This window comes from Schistocerca serialis, chromosome 1, assembly GCF_023864345.2.
Source record: "Schistocerca serialis cubense isolate TAMUIC-IGC-003099 chromosome 1, iqSchSeri2.2, whole genome shotgun sequence".
Lineage (NCBI taxonomy): Eukaryota > Metazoa > Arthropoda > Insecta > Orthoptera > Acrididae > Schistocerca > Schistocerca serialis.
In genome coordinates, this window is record NC_064638.1 from 830,098,398 (window position 1) to 830,120,279 (window position 21,882).

The window sequence follows — 21,882 nt, forward strand, 5'->3', positions numbered from 1 at the left end:
ACAGAAGAAAATGTTTGAGCATTCACCCGAATCGCTTTAGGAGAATCGTGTAGAAACTAGAGCTTAATTTATAAAATTTTTGGTGGCGGAACGCACCTCTTCAACCATGAGTATTTTAAAGCTTTTTGGCAAATTGAAACATTGTGCCAGACCAGGACTCGAACCCAGAAAACTTCCATCCACGGGCAATGTTATTACTCAGTTGGAAGAGGACTGCAAACAATTGAACTGTCACGATGTTTCAAAACAGTACACCCTTCACTGCAGAGTGAAAATTCATTATGAAGCCAAAATATATTATTTTGAGTACAGCAATCACTTGAGTGTATGTCAAATATTAATTGTAAGATGCATCTCGGTACCAGATGCTGTACGGACTGGAGTTATGACTCGCAGTTCGTGTGACGATGATTAATTCAAACCAGTACTCAAACCTTGTACATACCAACTAATTTACCTGGATTGGATTCAAAATAAATATCGTACAAGGAGATACGAGCATGCTGTATATGTGTAGGCAAGTACAGGGATCTGTATTGGGATATTTCAGGCAGTATTTTAGACGAATTACATTCATACAACGTGACATTAAACGACAAAAGAAATGATAGAAGTGTATGTTCAATACAATACTTGCAAGAAACTCATGCAACCCACTTGTGTGTTCAGTAAAATTTCTTTATCAATTCAAGCTACTGTTTGTTATATACGCATTATCGATTTCGACACGTTATTACCATTGACAAACGTGTAATATTCACCCAAAAAATGATATTTCGTCTAATGATACAGAAAGTAGTTTTATACCCATGATCGTCGATAATGATCGACACAATGCTATCAATTCATAAGTAAGTTACCTGGCGGGTGGCACTAAAGAGGCTGCGTGAAGCTGTTAGCGGGTCTTGCTGGTGTGTACAGAGAAGACGCAAAGCTAGAAAACTGTAGTGAAATGCTAGAAGACATGCACATGATCAACGCTTGTTGCAGTGATTATCAATGTAAACAACGTAAACGTAAATAAAGTACTACGCATAAACAGACCGAAATATCCATTATTGGAAAGGCACCTGCCAGACTGAGATGCATTTGAAGAATCCTCAGGAGTTTACCGCACCCACGAAGGCGGTAACTTACAAGTAGAACACCTTAGTTCGACTGGTACTTGCGTACTGCTCGCCCGTGTGGGATACGTACCGTATAGGACTGATGACTGAAAGAGAAGATCCACAGAAGAGCAGGGCGTTTCACCAGAAGTTCGTTTAGTAAGTGCGAAAGTGTGATGGAGATGCTCACCGAACTGCAACGGCAGAAATTAAAAGAGAGGTGTTCTGCATCACGGGATTAAAATCCCGAGAGCGTACGTTCGTAGAAGAGTCAACCAATGAATTGCCTCCTTGTACTAGGGCTGGCGATTATCGCTGAAGCAACTGGTTTTCCATTACACCGGTTCTTTTCGTCCTCAGTTTAATCTGACTTAAAACCGCTGAAAATAACAGGTTTCTGAAATAACTGATTTCCTGTTTTGTATTGCTATTACTTCCTGTAATAAACGTGGACTGCAAGCAAAGATTGAAAAATTCTAATGAATGTGAAGAAAAACGGTCACGATCGGTGTGGGGCTGTGGCTGCGACAAAAATCGTTTTCATTCTCTCTAGACAAGATTGCGAAAGTGAAGAAGGCGGGCGCGGCGTCAGCCAGAGCAAAATGTCATATGTTGATGACTTTCCCACATCGTCTTTCTTTCATGGTGTCAATTTTTCACCTTGATCAAACACAAAATTAAGCGCTGAGTTATTATCCCAAGTTTATAGCGCGTCATTGAAATTCTAGGTGTATCGATCAACCTTGCCTTACCTCCCAAGGAACTACAACGCCATTGTGCCAGGGTGGCGTAGTGCCTAGCGCGTCTGCCTAATGAGTAGGAGATTCGGGTTCGAACCCTGGCCTCGGCACAAATTTTTATTCGTCGGTTCAGTAAACATATATACTTCCAAAGAACGTTGTGGATGTTTTCACCTTACACGATATCGCAAGTTTGTTGCCGCTACTCTTGTTTGTAATCTTTCGAAGTAAGTGCAGCATTATACTTCACTACTACCGCACTAGGAATTGTGCCATATTGCAATACAGTCGATGTCCGGGGATGACAGCGAGAAACTACCGTACGGAGAAGGTGGGAAGGAGGGGGGCGGGGCAGTCTTGTACAGTGCATGTTTCACACACCATCTGATAGGTGACGCCAAGTGGCAACTGGTACATTAGCGTCTCAGCAGTCCTGCATCCATTCTTATGCCATTTGTTTATCGCTAGTTTCTAACTATAGGCGCTGTTATTAAAATATCGCTGATCGCTTTCCTCAAGTTACGTAATATCCAACATTCCGAGGGAACATCATTCGTTTTTTAAAAAAGATTTTTAAAAAAACCAAAAATTTCAGCACAGGTGCTATCGGAAATTGATATGCCGGTTTTTTTACTTGTTTGTTAGTATAAAACGAAACAAAGCCTGTTATAATCTAGATCAAACAAATGCCAAGAAATACCTGTTATTCAGTACTAAATTATCAGTATTAGTTGTAATCAGCAGTTTTTCCCTTCGCTACCTTGTATGTACACCTCGCGAAATGGTCATGAAGTTAAAATTACAGAGATTCGAGCTTACGATGTAACAGAGTGCAGAAACCGATTGTGTAAATTTGAAGAAACACAAACGCAGGATCTATCGAATGCAGCAAGCAGATGAGCGTTTCTACAAAAGTTGCTCTGATTGGTAAATCGCGTTACTTCTGCGAACAGGAAGTCCGACTGTTGTCGAAGGACCGTTAACACTGTGAAATGTTGGACAGCCGAAAAACAATTGTAGCACTCATGTGATTTCTGTTACTGAGGCTGTACATGTAGTGCGACATACTGCCAATCCCAGGACACATCCTGAGAGCTTCAAGGAGTCGTCACTTTGGTAAAGGAGGAAAATGTGTGTGTGTGTGTGTGTGTGTGTGTGTGTGTGTGTGCGTGCGTGCGTGCGTGCGCGTGGTGGTGGAGGGGGAAGTGGGGTAAAAGCTGTACAGGGAGGCAAAAAGGATGACTGGTTGCAGTATTCAGATATGGAGATGCTTGCACAGGACTGACTACGGTGGAGAGGTGCATCTGCGGCCTGAAGACCACAACGACAACAACACGAGTGTGTGTACGCCTCGCTCTCACCTGGAGGAGGGCCTCGCAGACGCAGGCGACCTGCTCGGCGGAGAAGCTGAGCGGCCTGGGCTGCGGGGCGTCCGCCGCCGCCGCCTGCTCCTCAGCAGCCGCAGGGGACACCTGCTGCTCCATGGCGCATCGCAAGTCCGTCTCGGCACGGCGCGGCGCGGGAAGCTGCTCTGCTCTCACGGCGACACGCAGGCGCGCAGCACCCACGCAGGCTGGCTGCAGACTGGCGCGCGGACCACGGCGGCGCCGGCGCCCCGCGCACCCCTCCCAACCCCTCCTCGACGAGACGCCGCGGCCCCTTATTGGCCGGTAGGCGTGGCAGTTGGGGCTCCCGCCGCGCGCTATTGGTGAGATGTCACGGCGGCGACTTGAGAGCCGGCGTTAGCACATGGTGTCAGCTTACAAACGGTGGGGCCGTGAGCTGTAGCAGAGTTGCCCACCGGTTACGTCCGCCACTCCCACCCTCTTCGGTTTGTTACGCACGAAAGGAGCAGGACGGACCGGCGTCCGGAAACGGGGCAATACGTTGACGTCATACGCAACAGGCTGGCGTTGCAAAAGTAGGTGGCGAAAGTAACCTAGAGCTTGGCCCAAGTAACCGCAATAGGACCATTAATCGGTACACATGCGAGAGCGTGCACTCCAGTCCGCACCTCGTGGTCTAGTGATCAGCGCTTCTGCCTCTGGTTCACAGAGTCCCGGGTTAGATTCCTGGCCAGATAGGAGATTTTCTCCGCCTTGGGGAATGGATGTTTGTCCTCCTAATTTCGACATCATTCGGGAAAATGGCGGGACTGGACAGAGAAGGGAAGGGGAATTAGTACGGGCGCCGATAACCGCATCGTTGAGCGCTCCACATACCAGACACATCATCAGCATAAGCTCTGAAACGCTACGAATAAAAATGAAGTTATTGGGGGCCTCGTACCTCGTGTTCTATTGGTGACAGAACACGATGCTAGGGATCATTTGCATACCCAACAGGAGAATTCTACTTACGAAAGGGCCTCGTGGGGTACCCGTGTGGCTTGAGGCATCTTGTCACGGTTCGCGCGGCTGCCCCCGTCGGAGGTTCGAGTCCTCTCTCGGGTATGGGTGTGTCTGTTGTCCTTAGCGTAAGTTAGTTTACGTTCGATTAAGTAGTGCGTAAGCCTAGGGATCGATGACCTCAGCAGTTTGGTCCCGTAGTTCTTACCACAAATTTCCAATTTTTTACTGAAGCAAATCGGTTGGTGCCTTTTGAGTTTAATGTCACCTACGCTGCGCCTTAAAGAGCTTTGGAGGCTCCATTTAGTTCACAAGTAGTTCCTGAGAAAACCAGAGAAAAAGGTCTTTTTTACGTTTTTTTCGTACCAACACCAATTCCAAGAAGGCTATGCACAGCAAATGCCTGACATTTTTACGATATATTGGTAAGATCCTGATCTCGAGACACCCTGAAAATTTACTAGATTTCTTTATCCGTTTCCGAGATACAGAGATTCAAAGTTACGCTTGCTGTACAAGTCATATACGCACGAAAAAGTGGATGTGAGACGAAAACGTATTTTATAAAATAAACGTAACAATGAGATATACGCTGTAAAGTATCTCCGTTATCGTCAGAAGGATTATGGGAACCCCATTTTGTGGTGCTGAAGCACAAGAAAAAGTTTTCGACACATAAAATCCAGTCTGAGGTGTAAAATTAGTTTAGCGTTGTTTCAGTTTCACGTAAGTAAACTCTCAAAATTAGACTGGCCCACAAAAGTTCTTTTCATATGAATAACACGCCCCGCTGTGGCAGGGCAAAGAAGCGAATAGTGGAAAAAAGCTCATATCGCAGCACACAAAAAGGCGAATATGCTCCTGTCTAAAAGATTCTGAAAAGTGGGGTGCCACCCTAATCATTCTAGCTCCCTAAGCAACTTCAAAAATTATCCCAAAAGTTTTGGCATTGAACATACTCGCCCTTTTTTGTCCTGAGAGAGAAAGCGACAATGGCAGTGGGAGGGGAATAGAGAGACGTTAGTGAAAGCCAATGATAATGAGAGACAGGGTCTGTAACAGCGACGATGAAGACGAGAGAGACAGTGACTGTGAGAATAGGCAGCAGCAGTGAGAAGGAAGAAATGAGATATTAGTAGTAAGAGAGCAGGAAGAAGACAGTGACGTTGAGAGAAGACAGTAGTTGTAGCACAGAACGAAGGTGTCTGGCTGTGAGATGAGAGACAGTGACAGTTAGAGAGACACAAAGAAATAATAACAATGAATTGGGCTGAATGAATGAGTGAGAATGGGCAAGTAGGAGTGGGTGGTTATGAGCGACTTACAGCAAGGTAATAGTCGGTGTGAACGAGTTACAGCTAGAGGAGCTTGTTGGAATTTGTGGTGGGCTGCACGTTAAAAAGAGCGTGAATGTATCCGCATGCCAAAATTTTTAGAAAATTTTTAAAAGTTCTAAGGAAGGTGGAAACAGGCAGCTGATACCCTACATTTCAGTCAGAGTCTTTAAAAAGTGGCATATTCGCCTTTCTTGTGCTGCTCCGATAGCGGCACTTTTTCGCTGGTGCATTCGATATACATAAACGGTTTATACACTGAAGCGGCAAAGAAACTGATATAGGCATGCGTATTCAGATACAGAGACACGTAAACAGGCAGTCGGCAACGCCTGCACAAGACAAGTGTCTGGCGTAGTTGTCAGATCTCCAAAAATGGTTCAAATGGCTCTGAGCACTATGGGACTTAACATCTGAGATCATCAGCCCCTAGAACTTAGAACTACTTAAACCTAACTAACCTAAGGACATCACACACATCCATGCCCGAGGCAGGATTCGAACCTGCGAGCGTAGCGGTCGCGCGGATCCAGATTGAAGCGCCTAGAATCGCTCGGCCATACCGGCCGGCTTGTCAGATCTGTTACTGCTGCTACAATGGCAGGTCATCAAGATTTAAATGAGTTTGAACGTGGTGGTATAGTCGGCGCACGAGCGATGGGACACAGCACCTCCGAGGTAGCGATGAAGTGGGGATTTTCCCGTACGACCATTTCACGAGTGTAGCGTGAATACCAGGAATTCGGTAAAAGATTAAAACTCCGAAATCGCTGCGGCCAGAAAAATATCCTCCAAGAACGGGACCAACGACGACTGAGGAGAACCGTTCAACGTGACGGAAGCGCAACCGTTCCGCAGATTGCTGCGGGTTTCAATGCTGGGCATCAACAAGTGTCAGTTTGCGAATCATTCAACGAAACATCATCGGTATGGGCTTTCGGAGCTGAAGGCCTACTACTGTACTCTTGATGACTGTACGACACGAAGCTTTACGCCTCGCCTGGGCCCGTCAACACCGACATTGGACGGGTGATGACTGGAAACATGTTTCCTGGTCGGACGAGTCTCGTTTCAAATTGCATCTAGTGGATGGATGTGTATGGGTATGGAGACAACCTCATGAATCCATGGACCCTGCATGTCAATAGGGAACTGTTAAAGCTGGTGGAGGCTCTGTAATGATGTAAATGTGCATTTGGAGTGATATGGCACCCCTGATACATCTAGATACGACTCTGACAGCTGACACGTACGTAAGCATCCTGATGGTCACTGCATCCATTCATGTACATTGTGCATTCCGACGGACCATCTCTTTGGGCACAGCCGAAGTTAATTTTACATCTGAAGACTTCTCTGCACTGGGAATGACATACTGTGTTTTATTTGTTAAAAATTCATTGATAAATTCACACGGTAGGTCTGATACTCTGTACTCTCGTATTTTGTTCATTAGGTGGCAGTGCGAAACTGTACCGAACGCCTTCGGGAAGTCAAATTACACAGCATCTACCACTATTCGGTCTAGTGGACGAACAGAGAGAGCTAGGTTTCACACGATCGTTATTTTCAGAACCCATGTTGATTCCTACATAGGAGATTTTCGATCTCCAGAAATGTTATAATATGTGAGAATACAACAGTTTCCAAAATTATACCATAGACTGGCGTCAGGGATGTAAGCTTATAGTTTTGTGCGTCTGTTCGACGACCCTTCTTGTAAATGGGAATGAGTTGTGCTTTTTTCTGATCAATAGTAACGATTCACTCCCCTAGAGACTTACGGTAGGCTGCTGTTAGAACAGGGGCCAATTCGTTCACATACTCTGTATCGAATAATACTGGCATCCCGTCGGGTCCAGTAGGCTTTCCTCTGCTGAGTGATTTCATTTGCTTGTCTATCCCAGGGTCACTTATTTTGATATCAGTCATTTTATCATTAGTTCTGCTATATAATGGAGGAACTACAGTGTGAGCTTCTTCTGTGGAACACTTTTGGAGAAAGATGTTTAGTATTTGGACCTATTCTGTCTCATCCTGTTTCAATACCACCATGGTCACATAGTGGCTGGACAGATGGCTTCGATCGCTTTACTGATTTAACGTGAGACTTTCTGTCAAGTAGGTAGACAGAATTTGGGTTTCGAATTAGTTGAACGCTTTATGCATAGCCCTTCTTATCCTACTTTTCACATCGTTTAATTTTTGTTTGTCTGTGAAGCTTAGGCTACGTTTAAATTCGTAGTGAAGTTCTCCTTGCTTTCGTAGCAGCATTTTAACACGGTTGTCGAACCACCGTGGGCCTTTTCCGTACCTCACGGTTTTTCTCCGCACGTAATCGTGTAAAGCGTATTGTACGATGCTTTTGAACTTTGTCTATTACGCTCATCATTGTCAGTGCTGGACACGAAATTTTCTTATTGACCTGTCAGGTAATTTGAAAAGTCTCTTATGGCTCTTGCTAGACATGAATGTATTCCTACTTTTCTTTACATTCATATTTACAGCAATACTCAGTATTGCAGTAGTGGCCTTGTGTTCACTGATTCACTAGCTGAATCGAAAAGTGGGGCTGTAAGATGTGTACATATTCTTCTGCATTTAACGCATGCTTAAAAGCAATAAGGGGACCGCGTCCTAATCACTAAGAATACCCCAATAACATAACACCTCCTCCCCAGTGCACCAATTTTCGCACTACATCTGACGGCGGGTAACGTTCTCCAGGCATTCGCCAAACCCAGATCCTTCCGTCTCATTGCCACTTGGTACAGCGTTGTTCATCACTCCAAATAATTCATTTCCAGTCACCTACCATCCAGTGACAGCGGTCTTTACACCACCTCAAGGGTCGCCTAGCACTGACCACAGAGAGGTGTGGCTTATCAGTAGCTGCTCGACCAACGACTCCGTTCTTTGTAACTACCTATGTACAGTGATTGTGCTAGCTGGACCGCTGGCAGTACTGTACTTTGGAACTCACGAGTAGTTGTTTCCGGTGACTGCATACCAATTTTTACAACTGCCCTCCTCAATTCTCGATTATCCCCGTCCGTCAGTACATGAGGACTGCCGTGTCTTGGTTTAGCTGTGGTTGCTTCTCCGTGTTCCCAATTCACGGCCACATCACCAACAGTCGACTTGGGCAGCATCAGACAAATCCAAATGTCACTGGTGGATTTGTTTCTCACGTAGCACCCAACGACTTGTCCACGTTGGAAGTCACGTTCTTCTGACGGACCCATTCTGCTGTTATTGCTTTTCTACCGAAAACCCAATGCTCCCCGATTCCTTTTAAACTGACGAGTTGGCCTCTAGTGAAAAATTTGGAAATTTGTGGTGAGTTTCTATGGGACCAAACTGCTGAGGTCATCGGTTCGTAGGTTTACACATTACTTAATCTACCTTACGCTAAGGACAACACACACTCATGCCCGAGGAAGGACTCGAACCTCAGACGGGGGAGGAGCTGCGCGAACCGTGGCAAGGGGCCTAGACCACGCGGCTACCCCGCACAACCCGCCTCTAGTGAAATCTAATGGTCAGTTTCCCGTTATACAGGGGTGTCCGGATATTTTTTATCAGGAAGTGTAAGTGTCCGCCTCCGTAGCTGAGTGGTGAGCGTAAATGGCTACCATATGGAGGACGCGGGTTCGATTCCCGGAACTGTTATACATTTTATCTTTGGTGGTAGGACTAGTAAGGGGAGCACTCAGCCTCGTGATGGCTACTGAAGAGCTGCTAGAATGGGAAGTAGCTGCTCAAAAGTTTGGCAACTCGGTAACACATGCCGCACCATCGTGGCACCGAATGGCAGAGGATGACACGGCAGCCGGTCGACATTCCTTGTGTCCTCAGGGCCTGGATGAGGAGCTCATTTTTAGCGTATTTAGGGATAACAAAGCTAAGAAGCTGTATGAAATGGGACGATCACTTAAAATCAGAATTAGGATAGGTGGTAGTAAGACTTAAATACGTTGGAATGGTTCTGGAAAAATGCAGTGCACTCCTAATGGAAATCAGAAACAAGATGATAGTGTAACCAGTTCTACAGTTTTGTTGCACAGTTTGGAATTCTTATCTAGTATACAGGACAACAAAAAAATGGTTCAAATGGCTCTGAGCACTATGCGACTTAACTTCTGAGGTCATCAGTCGCCTAGAACTTAGAACTAATTAAACCTAACTAACCTAAGGACATCACACACATCCATGCCCGAGGCAGGATTCGAACCTGCGACCGTAGCGGTCGCTCGGTTCCAGACTGTAGCGCCTAGAACCGCATGGTCCAGTACAACAGATACTGGACGATATCAGAGATGGGCGGCTAGCATCGTAACACGTCGCTGCAGCCCATACGAAAGTGTAATGCAAATGGTCATGGCACTTAAAATCCTTGGAAGAAAGACGACTTAGTTCACGCGAAACCCTGTTGGATAAATTTTGAGAATCTATATTCGAAAAAGACTGTGCTACCATTGTGAACGCTTACTGATCACGAGGATAAGATAAGAAAAACTAGGGTGCCTGCATAGGCATGTAGGGAGTCATTTTTTCCTCGTTTAGTTATGTCATGTACTGTACACTAACGTAACAAAACTCACGAGATGGCGATAAGCACATACACTGATGGTGTTAGTATCGCGTACACAACACATAAAAGCGCAGTACGTCGGCGGAGCTGTCATTTGTACTCAGGTCATTCATATGAAAATGTTTCTGACGTGAATATGGCCTGACGACGGGAATTAACAGAATATTAGCGCGAAACGGTAATAGGAGCTTTTCATTCTATTTCGGAAATCGTTATGGAATTCAGTATTCCGGGAACCACAGTGTCAAGAGTGTGCCGAGAATACCAAATTTCACGCTTTACTTCTCACCACGGACAACGCAGTGGCCGAAGGTCTTCATATAACGACCGAGAGCAGCGGCGCTTGCGTAGAGTTGTCAGTGGTAAAAACAGGCAATATTGCGTGTTATAACCGCAGCTATCAATGTAGTACGAACGATGAACGTATCCGTTAGGACAGTGCGGCGAAATGCGGCGTTAATGGGCTGTGGCAGCTGACGACCGACGTGAGTGCCTTTGCTAACACCACGACATCGCCTCAGCAACTCTCCTGAGCTCGTGACCTCATCGATTGACCGCTGGGCTACTGAAAAAGCGTGGCCCGGTCAGATGAGTCCCGATTTCAGTTGGTAAGTACTGATGGTACGATTGGAGTAGGTCGCAGACCCCACGAAGCCATGGACCAAGTTGTCAACAAGGCACAGTGTAAGCTTGTAGTGGCTACATAATGGTGTGGGCTGTGTTTACATGGAATGGACTGGATGCTCTGGTCTGTTTGGTTACTCGGAGACTATTTTCAGCCATTCATGGACCTCATGTTCCCAAACAACGATGGAATTTTTATGGACGACAGTGCGCCATGTCACATTACTACTATTGGTCGCGATTGTTTTGACGAACATTCTGGACAGTTCGAGCGAATGACTTGGCCATCCATATCGCCCGACACGAATCCCATCGAACGTTAGTGGGACTTAATCGATAGGTCAGTTTGTACACAAAATCCTGCACCAGCAATACTTTCGCACTTATGGACGGCTGTAGAGGCAGCATGGTTCATTATTTCTGCTGGGGACTTCCAAAGACTCATTGACTCCATGCCACGTCGAGATGCTGCACTACGTCGGGCAAGAGGAGGTCCGATACGATATTAGCAGGTATCCCATGACTTTTGTCACCTCACTGTACGGTGGCTTGCAGACTACAGGGGTTGGGCAAAACGTCGAAACAAAGCGAGAAATGCATGCTTGAACATGAAAGCAGGTGCTAGACAAGACTGTAGGTTGCACTGTAGTATTTGACCGTGAACGGCACCTGAACACCCCCTCAATACGTTGCAGTCGTCAGTCGTGGTCAGAACAGTCTTCTGTAATGTTATGAGTGCGTTACGTCGGACCTAAGTGATTTCGAACGCGCCCAAATTGTTAGCGCTCAATTGGTGGGCACTTCCATCACCAAGGTAGCCGAAGTATGGTGTTTCAAGAGGCACCATGTTAATGATTTATACTGCATGCAGGGAAAGCGGAAAACATCATCCGCTAAGTCACAGCGCGGGCGAAAGTGTATGTTGACTGATAGTGAAAGTCAGCCATAGAGGAGGGCTGTGACGACAAATAAGAGGACAGCACCTGTAAACGTCACTGTAGAACTGAATGTCGCACTCTCGAACCATGTCAGCACCACAACAACACGAAAGGGGCCCCATAAGCAAGCAGCTGAGGGTTGAAATGGAATTCCAATACCACTCATCAGTGATGCAAATACCCGTAACATGAAAACGTGGTATCGAAACTATAAATCCTGAAGTATAGAGCAGTAGAAGGAAGTCATTTGGTCAGATGAGTCTTGTTTCACACTGTTTGTAGCTTCTGACGGAATTTACGTCCCAAATATGAAACATAGCCGGGATGATTTTGGAGGCCACATCGTGGTATTCCATGGGGCTCGGGGATACTCTGCAAGGTCGTATTACTAGCAAGGATTATGTGACCACTTCGGCTGATCAGTTCCATGGCATGCTACAATGTTTGCACCCCATTGGTGATGCTATTTTCTAAGACAATAGCACCCTGTTCACATAGCTCGCATTGTTGAGGACTAGTTTTATGAAAACGAAGAAGAACTGTTGCATCTCCATTTGCCTCCCTTTTTCACCAGTCACAAGATCTCAGTATTATAGATCATTTATTGGAGATAAGGGTGCTGGTAGCTGTCCACCTCCATCGTCGTTACCTGAAATTGCCTCTACTTTGCAGGAACAATAGATCAAGGTTCCCTTGAAAATCGTACAGGACCTCTATTTATCCATCAACATACGAGTGAAAGCTGTTTCTAATGCCAACGGTTTTCCTAGGCCTGGAAATGTACTACGTTTTCGTTGATCCTCTGTATATATGTAGCCGCAGCTATGTGACTGTAGATTGTCAGGTTAAATCATTATGGTCTGCAAATCATTCGAAAGTATGCGGTGGAGGAAATTTCTTTGTACCACGAGTTTACGTTTCATGGTATCCTGTTCACCAAAAAACACAGTAAGAACTGAAAGTAAAATCCATGTGATTCGGGTGCTTCCTATTCCCCTTCAACAATAAGACGTTCCAACAGCACTAAGGGCTTCCTCACAAGTCTTGTAGTGCCCCCGGGTGAGTGAACACTGTGGGAATTAAGAGTCGCGTGCACTTAGATACGGGAGTTCCCTTGTTTTTTCGGAATAAGTATTATTAAGTAAATATTGCCACGTTGTGATTGGTGGACCATTATTGTTCGGTAGGTGTTGTTAGCTGGCACCTAAATTGAGGAGGAACTTTACGAAAATGTGATTATTGTCATGCTCCTGTCGTAGCTTCGCCATAGATGTTAATATTCCTCGCACGACAACTGGTCCCTTACACAATTATATTCGGATAATACTGAATCTCAGAAATTTCGGTGGTGGAGTTCGGTTTCGCCCTGTACGTCATAACCCTGGTTTGTATGGTCGTTCTCGTACCAGCAGAAGGTGTAGGTATTTTGTTTAGACAGATGTAACAAAATGAGTCGCTGATCACATCCACATCTATATCCAAACTCCTCAAGCAACTCTATGGTGTGTGGCGAAGTGTACTTTGTGTACCGCTGTCTCGTCTACCTTTTCCTGTTCAAGTCACGGGTGAAGGATTGCTGCTAAGCCTTCGTGTGAAATAGAATCTCTCTACGGCACCCACAAAATCAGTAAATACCGGCGTCCAGCTTGATGCCGTGTTCATTGACTTCCGGAAGGCATTACATACGGTTCTGCACTGCCACCCGATGAACAAAATAAGAACATCGGCATATCAAACCAGCAGTGTGACTATTGACATTCCAGCAAACAGAACACAGCATGTCATTCTACATCTACATCTACATTTATACTCCGTAAGCCACCCAACGGTTTGTGGCGGAGGGCACTTTACGTGCCACTGTCATTGCCTCACTTTCCTGTTCCAGTCGCGTATGGTTCGTGGGAAGAACGACTGCCGGAAAGCCTCCGTGCACGCTCGAATCTCTCTAATTTTACATTCGTGATTTCCTCGGGAGGTATAAGTAGGGGGAAGCAATATATTCGATACCTCATCTAGAAACGCACCCTCTCGAAACCTGGACAGCAAGCTACACCGCGATGCAGAGCGCCTCTCTTGCAGAGTCTGCCACTTGAGTTTGCTGAACATCTCCGTAACGCTATCACGCTTACCAAATAACCCTGTGACCAAACGCGCCGCTCTTCTTTGGATCTTCTCTATCTCCTCTGTCAAACCGACCTGTTACGGATCCCACACTGATGAGCAATACTCAATTATAGGTCGAACAAGTGTTTTGTAAGCCACCTCCTTCGTTGATGGACTACATTTTCTAAGGACTCTACCAATCAATCTCAACCTGGCACCCGCCTCACCAACAATTAATTTTATATGATCATTCCGCTTCAAATCGTTCCGTACGCATACTCCCAGATATTTTATAGAAGTAACTGCTACCAGTGTTTGTTCCGCTATCATATAATCATACAATAAAGGATCCTTCTTTCTATGTATTCGCAATACATTACATTTGTCTATGTTAAGGGTGAGTTGCCACTCCCTGCACCAAGTGCCTATCCGCTGCAGATCTTCCTGAATTTCGCTGCAATTTTCTAACGCTGCAACTTCTCTGTATACTACAGCACCATCCGCGAAAAGCCGCATGGAACTTCCGACACTATGTACTAGGTCATTTATATATATTGTGAAAAGCAATGGTCCCATAACACTCCCCTGTGGCACGCCAGAGGTTACTTTAACGTCTGTAGACGTCTCTCCATTGAGAATAACGTCTACATCTACGTGTCTACTCTGTAATTCCTTGCAGAGAGTTCATCTAACCACAATCAGACTGTTGTTCTACCGTTCCACTCTCGAATAGCGCGCGGGAAAACCGACCACTTAAATCTTTCCATGCGAGCTCCAATTTCTCTTATTTTATTGCGATGATCATTTCTTCCTGTGTAGGTTGGCGTCAACGAAATATTCTCGCACTCGGAGATGAAACATGGAAATTTAAATTTCGTGAGAAGATCTCCTCGCAGCGAAAAACGTCTTTGTTTTACGATAGTTATTTAATATTTTGACCTCCACTCTGTCCTAGTCAGTCTCGATACCACTTTTCTAGGCACATACCTGTCTAAGGTACAATACTCTTGAACTTTGTCACTTATTGCTCAGAATTTCGGTACTGGAAATGATTTTTGCTTGTTGACCACTCACGTAATCTGAAATCTGTTTTGCCGCTCTTGCTAAACAGAAATATCACCCTACGTTTCTTTACATTACTGTTGACAGCCGTATTCAGTGATGCTCTGAAGGCCATTTGATCACCGATTCCATACTCTCACATAGTCGAAAACTTGGGGCCTCCTGGTGACCTGAAGATCGAAGTTGTTGCCTTCAAGAGCCGGTTCAAAATGGCTATGAGCACTATGGGACTTAACATCTATGGTCATCAGGCCCCTAGAACTTAGAACTACTTAAACCTAACTAACCTAAGGACATACCACAACACCCAGCCATCACTCAAGGTAATTTCGGGAGAAAGCATTTAGAACAATTTCCCATGATTTCCCGTCCTTATTGCCCTACTTAATAACTTGAGCCTGCCAGTCTATAGTTGGTAAGTTGAAACTATAACATGGTAGAAAATTTACGAGAAATCCTCTCCAAATTTTCACTCAGGTGTTCCACCACTACTTCTCCCGAGGTTGGCGTTCCATAAAAGTGTGTGATGGGCGTGTTTGATCCTTCTTTAACAGTTATCTTCATCCAAATTATTTCAATTTTGGTATCTGTACTAGCTTCACAAGAAATAATAGTGTTTTTTTCCAACTAGAAAATTGTCTCCACCACTGGTGTTCTGTCTTTGTACACCACTGGCCATTAAAATTGCTACACAAGAAGAAATGTAGATGATAAACGGGTATTCATTGGACAAATATATTATACTATAACTGACATGTTTTTATATTTTCACGCAATTTGGGTGCATAGATCCTGAGAAATCGGTACCCAGAACAACCACCTCTGGCCGTAATAACGGACTTGATACGCTTGGGCATTGAGTCAAACAGAGCTTGAATCGCGTGTACAGGTACAGCTGCCCATGCAGCTTCAACACGATACCACAGTTCATCAAGAGTAGTGACTGGCGTATTGTGACGAGCCAGTTGCTCGGCCACCATTGACCAGACGTTTTCAATTGATGAGAGATCTGGAGAATGTGCTGGTCACGGCAGCAGTCGAACATTTTCTGTATCCAGAAAGGCTCGTACAGGACCTGTAACATGCGGTCGTGCATTATCCTGCTGAAATGTACGGTTTCGCAGGGATCGAATGAAGGGTAGAGCCACAGGTCGTAACAGATCTGAAATGTAACGTCCACTGCTCAAAGTGCCGTCAATGCGAGCAAGAGGTGACCGAGACGTGTAACCAATGACACCCGATATCGTCACGCTAGGTGATACGCTAGTATGGCGGTGACGAATACAAGCTTCCAATGTGCGTTCACCAATATGTCGCCAAACACGGATGCGACCATCATGATGCTGTAAACAGAACTTCGATTCATCCGAAAAATGACGTTTTGCCATTCGTGCACCCAGGTTCGTCGTTGAGTACACCATTGCACGCGCTCCTGTCTGTGATGCAGCGTCAAGGGTAACCGCAGCCATGGTCTCCGAGCTGATAGTACATGTTGCTGCAAACGTCGTCGAACTGTTCGTGCAGATGTTTATTGTCTTGCAGACGTCCCCATCTGTTGACTCAGGGATCGAGACTTGGCTGCACGATCCGCTACAGCCATGCGGATAAGATGCCTGTCATCTCGACAGCTAGTGAAACGAGGCCGTTGGGATCCAGCACGGCGTTCCGTATTACCCTCCTGAACCCACCGATTCCATATTCTGCTAACACTCATTGGTTCTCGACCAACGCGAGCAGCAATGTGGCGATACGATAAACCGTAATCGCGATAGGCTACAATCCGACCTTTATCAAAGTCGGAAACGTGATGGTACGCATTTCTCCTCCTTACACGAGGCATCACAACAACGTTTCATCAGGCAACGCCGGTCAACTGCTGTTTGTGTATGAGAAATCGGTTGGAAACTTTCCGCAAGTCAGCACGTTGTAGGTGTCACCGCCGGCGTGAGCCTTGTGTGAATGCTCTGGAAAGCTAATCATCTGCATATCGCAGCATCTTCTTCCTGTCTGTTAAATTTCGCGTCTGTAGCACGTCATATTCGTGGTGTAGCAATTTTAATGGCCAGTAGTGTAATATACATTCCAGTTGGAATTTATAATTTCAGTTTTTCCTGCAGTCGCTTCTCCATTGTACGTTTTCGAAGCTCCTGTACCATAGTAACGTAACTGTATGAGAGTAATTAATCCACGAAGGTATGCGCTTAGAAAATCATTGTGCGCTGTTTAACGATACAGTGCTCCCGCGCAACTAGGTACTTGGATTCTGTGCGTTGCGTTCTCTGTGCAGGGCGCGGCGGAGGTCGCGAGCGACTAGCAGTGTAGCAGTGCCATTTTCAGATCGGACACCGCAGGTTCTCTGAAGTTACGAACCAGAGGGCCAGAACACTACCGCAATTTGGCTTCCGTGAGCATCAAGAATACCTAACGATCCTCCAGGAGATCGTTAGCAAAGAGCGTCCCTGGCAAATACTGACTCAGCAATTCACAAAACGGAACTAATGGGAGTAAAACACAACTGAAGTTTATAGCAGAGAAACAGTCGCTTCAGATAGGGAGAAGTCTGTCTGAGACAAGAAAACAGGACTTCGTTACAAGAAAATGCTACAAAGTAATAACAAAAGTAGGCAGCGTGGGGAATGGCTGCCAGCGATTAGCTGGTGCTTCTTAAAAAGTATTACCTAGAAGAAAGTGCCATCTGCCCAGGATTCTCTCCCACTCCCCAAGGAGATGTGGTAAAGTTGGTGTTTAACGTGATGGCACTCACTTATAACAGCGACGTGGTGGACAGCAGATGAGATGAACAGGCGAAGTGGCTTGCCGTCTTAGTAATTGTTAGCGGTGTCGGATTCGTTTCTGCCGCAAAGTCTAAACCACAGTTACGGTGTATATCAGCTACCGTTGTGAGATCATTGTGCATGTCTTCGCCAGCAACATATTAAACGAGCTGACATTTGTTCACATCCTGGCATAATACAATTGTCAATTTTTAGACAGCTTCCCCTCGTTGCATGTAGGCCATTGCTTTTAGGAGACGACACAGATATAAGCATGTGTACACAAGCTTCAGAATTTTTCCTCTATTAAAGTTTGTGATTCCTTCTTGATCTTTCTTCATTAGTGTGTGAGCTATTAATTTGCAAGGTGAATTAATATTTAGAGAATATTCATAAAAAATATGCGCGAATTATCATTGATTTGTTTACGCAACTTGGGAACGTCCAGGAAATGCTTATGGAACCCATGTGGGAAATGTTGCAAGAAAGATGCTATGAATCACAAAAAAGACTGCTTAAAATTTAACCGTGTACATTCGAAGTTGATTCAAGGTATATTTCATCTTCCCTGCCCCTCGTATTCAGGTAATATTGTGTACTAATCACGGCGGTACGCACATAAACATTTGTGCAAATGCGGGAACTCAGTGGCAGTCTTCCTTCCCGCGAAAAACCACGAGTGGAAATGACTGAACGGTACGAGCATAACACGTGCCTCTGTCTGCCTTGAAGGCTGCATACGTAGGTATTCTCACGAAGACCGTTATATTGATTTGCACTGACTATTAGAACCGACAACATCGAAGAGATAATTTGCAACAACCCGTTTAACATCCTTTTCAAGACATGTAGTGACTGAATCATGTCAGGAAATTAAAAATATATTTTAGGTCCAGACAAACGTATAACTGAATGGAAATAAGCTAAATTGCATAAATGCAATTATGGCCGCTGCATTTTAGGTTTGCAAAATATATTACTTTCCTTTGGATGTCTCACAACTTTTATTTTTAGGTCAATGTAACAGGTATCATATGACGCAGATCTCTAAAGCAAACAGCTTCCTATTGAATAAATTTCATTGATGAGACAAAACATTATGACCACCTGCTTAATAGCGTGTTGGCACATCTTTGCAACGCAGTACATCAATAATTCTACAAGTTTTCGGTAAGTTTACGGAGGTGCGTGGTGACAAATGCCTACTCACCGGTCACGCCGTTCCAGTAAATTAAGCGCCGGTGGTTTGTGACCGAAGAGTAGGCTCCCGATATCTTCACTGGTCTGTTTCATAGGATTCAGATCAGGGGAATCTGAAGACCAAGACGTCAACGTCAGTTCACTATCGTACTGCTCAGCCGGCTGTAGCAAAATTTTGGTCTTGGGAAATGGGCAGTGGTCTGGCTGGAATGTACCATCACCGGCGGGGAAGACATCAAGCATGCATGGTTGTAAGTGGTCCTCCATAATCTTCACGTTGTCTACAGTTGATGCCTTAGATTACCACCATAGGTTCGATAGAAGCTTAGGGAAATGATCCTCTCCTCCCCCTCCCTGCCCCTCAAGTAGCACTACATTGCTCACACCGGGCTTTGCCAGTGGCCTGGTGCGTTTTCCAATAGCCGTTAGCCTGGATGACAGCGTATTCATACACGATCAGCGACCTGGTGTAAAAAGGAGCGTGATTCACCGACCAAGCGACACGTTTCGATTGATGTGCGCTCCAATATCGATGATGACGTGACTACTGCAATTGTAGCTGACTTTGTAGTTGAGTCGATCTGGGAACACGTACAGATCGTCTGCTACGGAACGTGATGTTCAACAATGTGCTTTAAACAGTGTGCTCTGAAATACTTGTGCCAGCACTATTATCGTGCTCTATCGTCAGATATGCCACAGATAGCCGCCTGTCTTGCTTTGCCATCCTATGATGAGGTGTAGACGTCCCAACATCTGGTTGCGTACTCTTATCCTTCAGCCACTTCCCATAGAAGCACTTTGCCAAAGTCGGTTATATTAATGGTTTTATTCATTGGTGTTACGTATCGTCGTTTTCTCTGCTCCCCTTATATGGTTTCCATGCCGAACCACGTGATCGTAACCTCATCAGGGGGGCGTTCGATATGTCATCGGGCAGTGTGTTTTGGTTTATCAGTGTACTTTAGCATTGTCGGAGGTTTGTAAAGTTTCGCCACAATCTATAAAATTGGGATTGGAGAAATATTTACAAACAGACATTTACTGTGTTCCAGAATGTATAAAGAAAAACCAGAATCGTACTTAGTACAAATCTTCAGCAGCTCAAGCAAATTTAAATAGAAATAAATAGCATCACAATGTGTTAGCTTCGACTTGAATGAGCATATTCCTGCTACGTGGACAGAATTTTGTCGATGGATGATGTAGGCTGCCCACAGCAAATCCAAAAAGTGATTCACTTCAAGTTATAGTCACACTTGTTGATATATGGATGGGGAACACGTTATTCATGTTTAGGGTATACATGTTGTGCGGTATATAGGTTCTTGCATCCCTGTTTCTGAAGACGGATTCTTGTGGTTGCAAAATCCATGGCATTTGGATTGGAAAAGAATAAATACAGCTGAGGAGACAAAGCAATAAAAATAGTAAATAAGTAGTACTTACTTTCCTTCGTGAAGTATCCTCCATCTTTCATCACTATTGAAGAATACTATGCGTGTCTTCCAGAGCAACTTGATTAAGTGTCATGGGAGAAGAGACCTGGATTGGATTAGGTGATGAAGCACATTTAATCAGGGCAACGTAGGGCGCCTTGGCAATGGGAAAACTAAGTTATTTGAAATGTGAATTGTTGGGACACCAACCGTATTCATACTACCTACATCAAAGAAAGTTTTGCATCACCCCAGTTCCCAGAACTCCTGAAGATAGACGTTGGTTGTATCACAGACACAGTCTCTTTGACTGTTCAGAGATGTCACTAAACCCATCCAGAGATGTAAACAGCCATGCATGAGCAGCGCGTGGTCGTGCGGTAGCGTTCTCGCTTCCCGCGCCCGGGTTCCCGGGTTCGATTCCCGGCGGGGTCAAGGATTTTCTCTGCCTCGTGATGACTGGGTGTTGTATTATGTCCATAGGTTAGTTAGGTTCAAGTAGTTCTAAGTTCTAGGGGACTGATGACCATGTATGTTAAGTCCCATAGTGCTCAGAGCCATTTGAACCATGAGCAGCGCCTATTAGACGGAGGAACTCCGACAGCCGGTCAGTTCCAGTCATTCCACCAGGAGGGAGGTACACGGCTCGCGTTGTCTGTAGTTCAACCATGCCTAGACGGTCAATACCGCGGGCTATCAACAAAGAAAGTGTCCAGGCGTCTCGGAGTGAACCAAAGTGATGTTGTTCGGACTTGGAGGAGATACAGAGAGACGGGGACTGTCGATGACATGCCTCGCTCGGGTCGCCCAAGGGCTACTACTCCAGAGGATGAGCGCTACCTACGGATTATGGCTTGGAGGAACCCTGACAGCAACGCCACCATGTTGAATAATGCTTTTCGTCGAGCCACAGGACGTCGTGTTACGACTCAAACCGTGCACGATAGGTTGCATGACGCGCAACTTCAATCCCGACGTCCATAGTGAGGTCCATTTTTGCAACCACAACACCATGCAGCGCGGTACACATGGGCCCAAAAACGTGCCGAATGGATCACTCAGGATTGGCTTCACGTTCTCTTCACCACTGAGTGCCACATATGACTTCAACCAGACAATCGTCGGAGACGTGTTTGGAGGCAGCTCGGTCGCGCTGAACGCCTTAGACACACTGTCCAGCGAGTGCAGCAAGGTGGCGGTCCCCTGCTGTTTTGGGGTGCCATTATGTGAGGCCGACGTACACCGCTGGTGGTCATGGAGGGCGCCATATCGGCTGTACGATACGTGAATGCCATCCTCCGACCAATAGTGCAACTATATCGGCAGCATATTGGCGAGGCATTCGTCTTTTTTGACGACAATTCGCGCCCCCATCGTGCACATCTTGTGAATGACTTCCTTCAGGATAACGACATCGCTCGACTAGAGTGGCCAGCATGTTCTCCAGACATGAGCCCTATCGAACATGCCTGTTTATTAACGACGTGACCCACCAACGACTCTGAGGAATCTACGCCGAATCGCCATTGAGGAGTGGGACAATCTGGACCAACAGTGCCTTGATACAGGCATGCATCAAAGTAAGAGGACGTCCTACTGGGTATTAGAGGTACTGGTGTG

The 21,882-nt window shown here is 45.6% G+C and overlaps 1 protein-coding gene across 1 annotated transcript in view; it reads right to left on the minus strand.

Annotated features, from left to right (window-relative positions):
- LOC126437776 (homeobox protein SIX6-like) overlaps nt 1-20,303 on the minus strand; it is a 186,253-nt gene extending 165,950 nt beyond the window's left edge. The window contains exons 1-2 of the mRNA XM_050090485.1: nt 20,273-20,303; nt 3,208-3,548 (exon numbers count right to left, since the gene is read on the minus strand). Of these exons, the coding sequence (XP_049946442.1) occupies nt 3,208-3,548; nt 20,273-20,303 (372 nt within the window). The remainder of the gene's footprint in view (nt 1-3,207; nt 3,549-20,272) is intronic.
- Nucleotides 20,304-21,882: the final 1,579 nt, after the last annotated feature.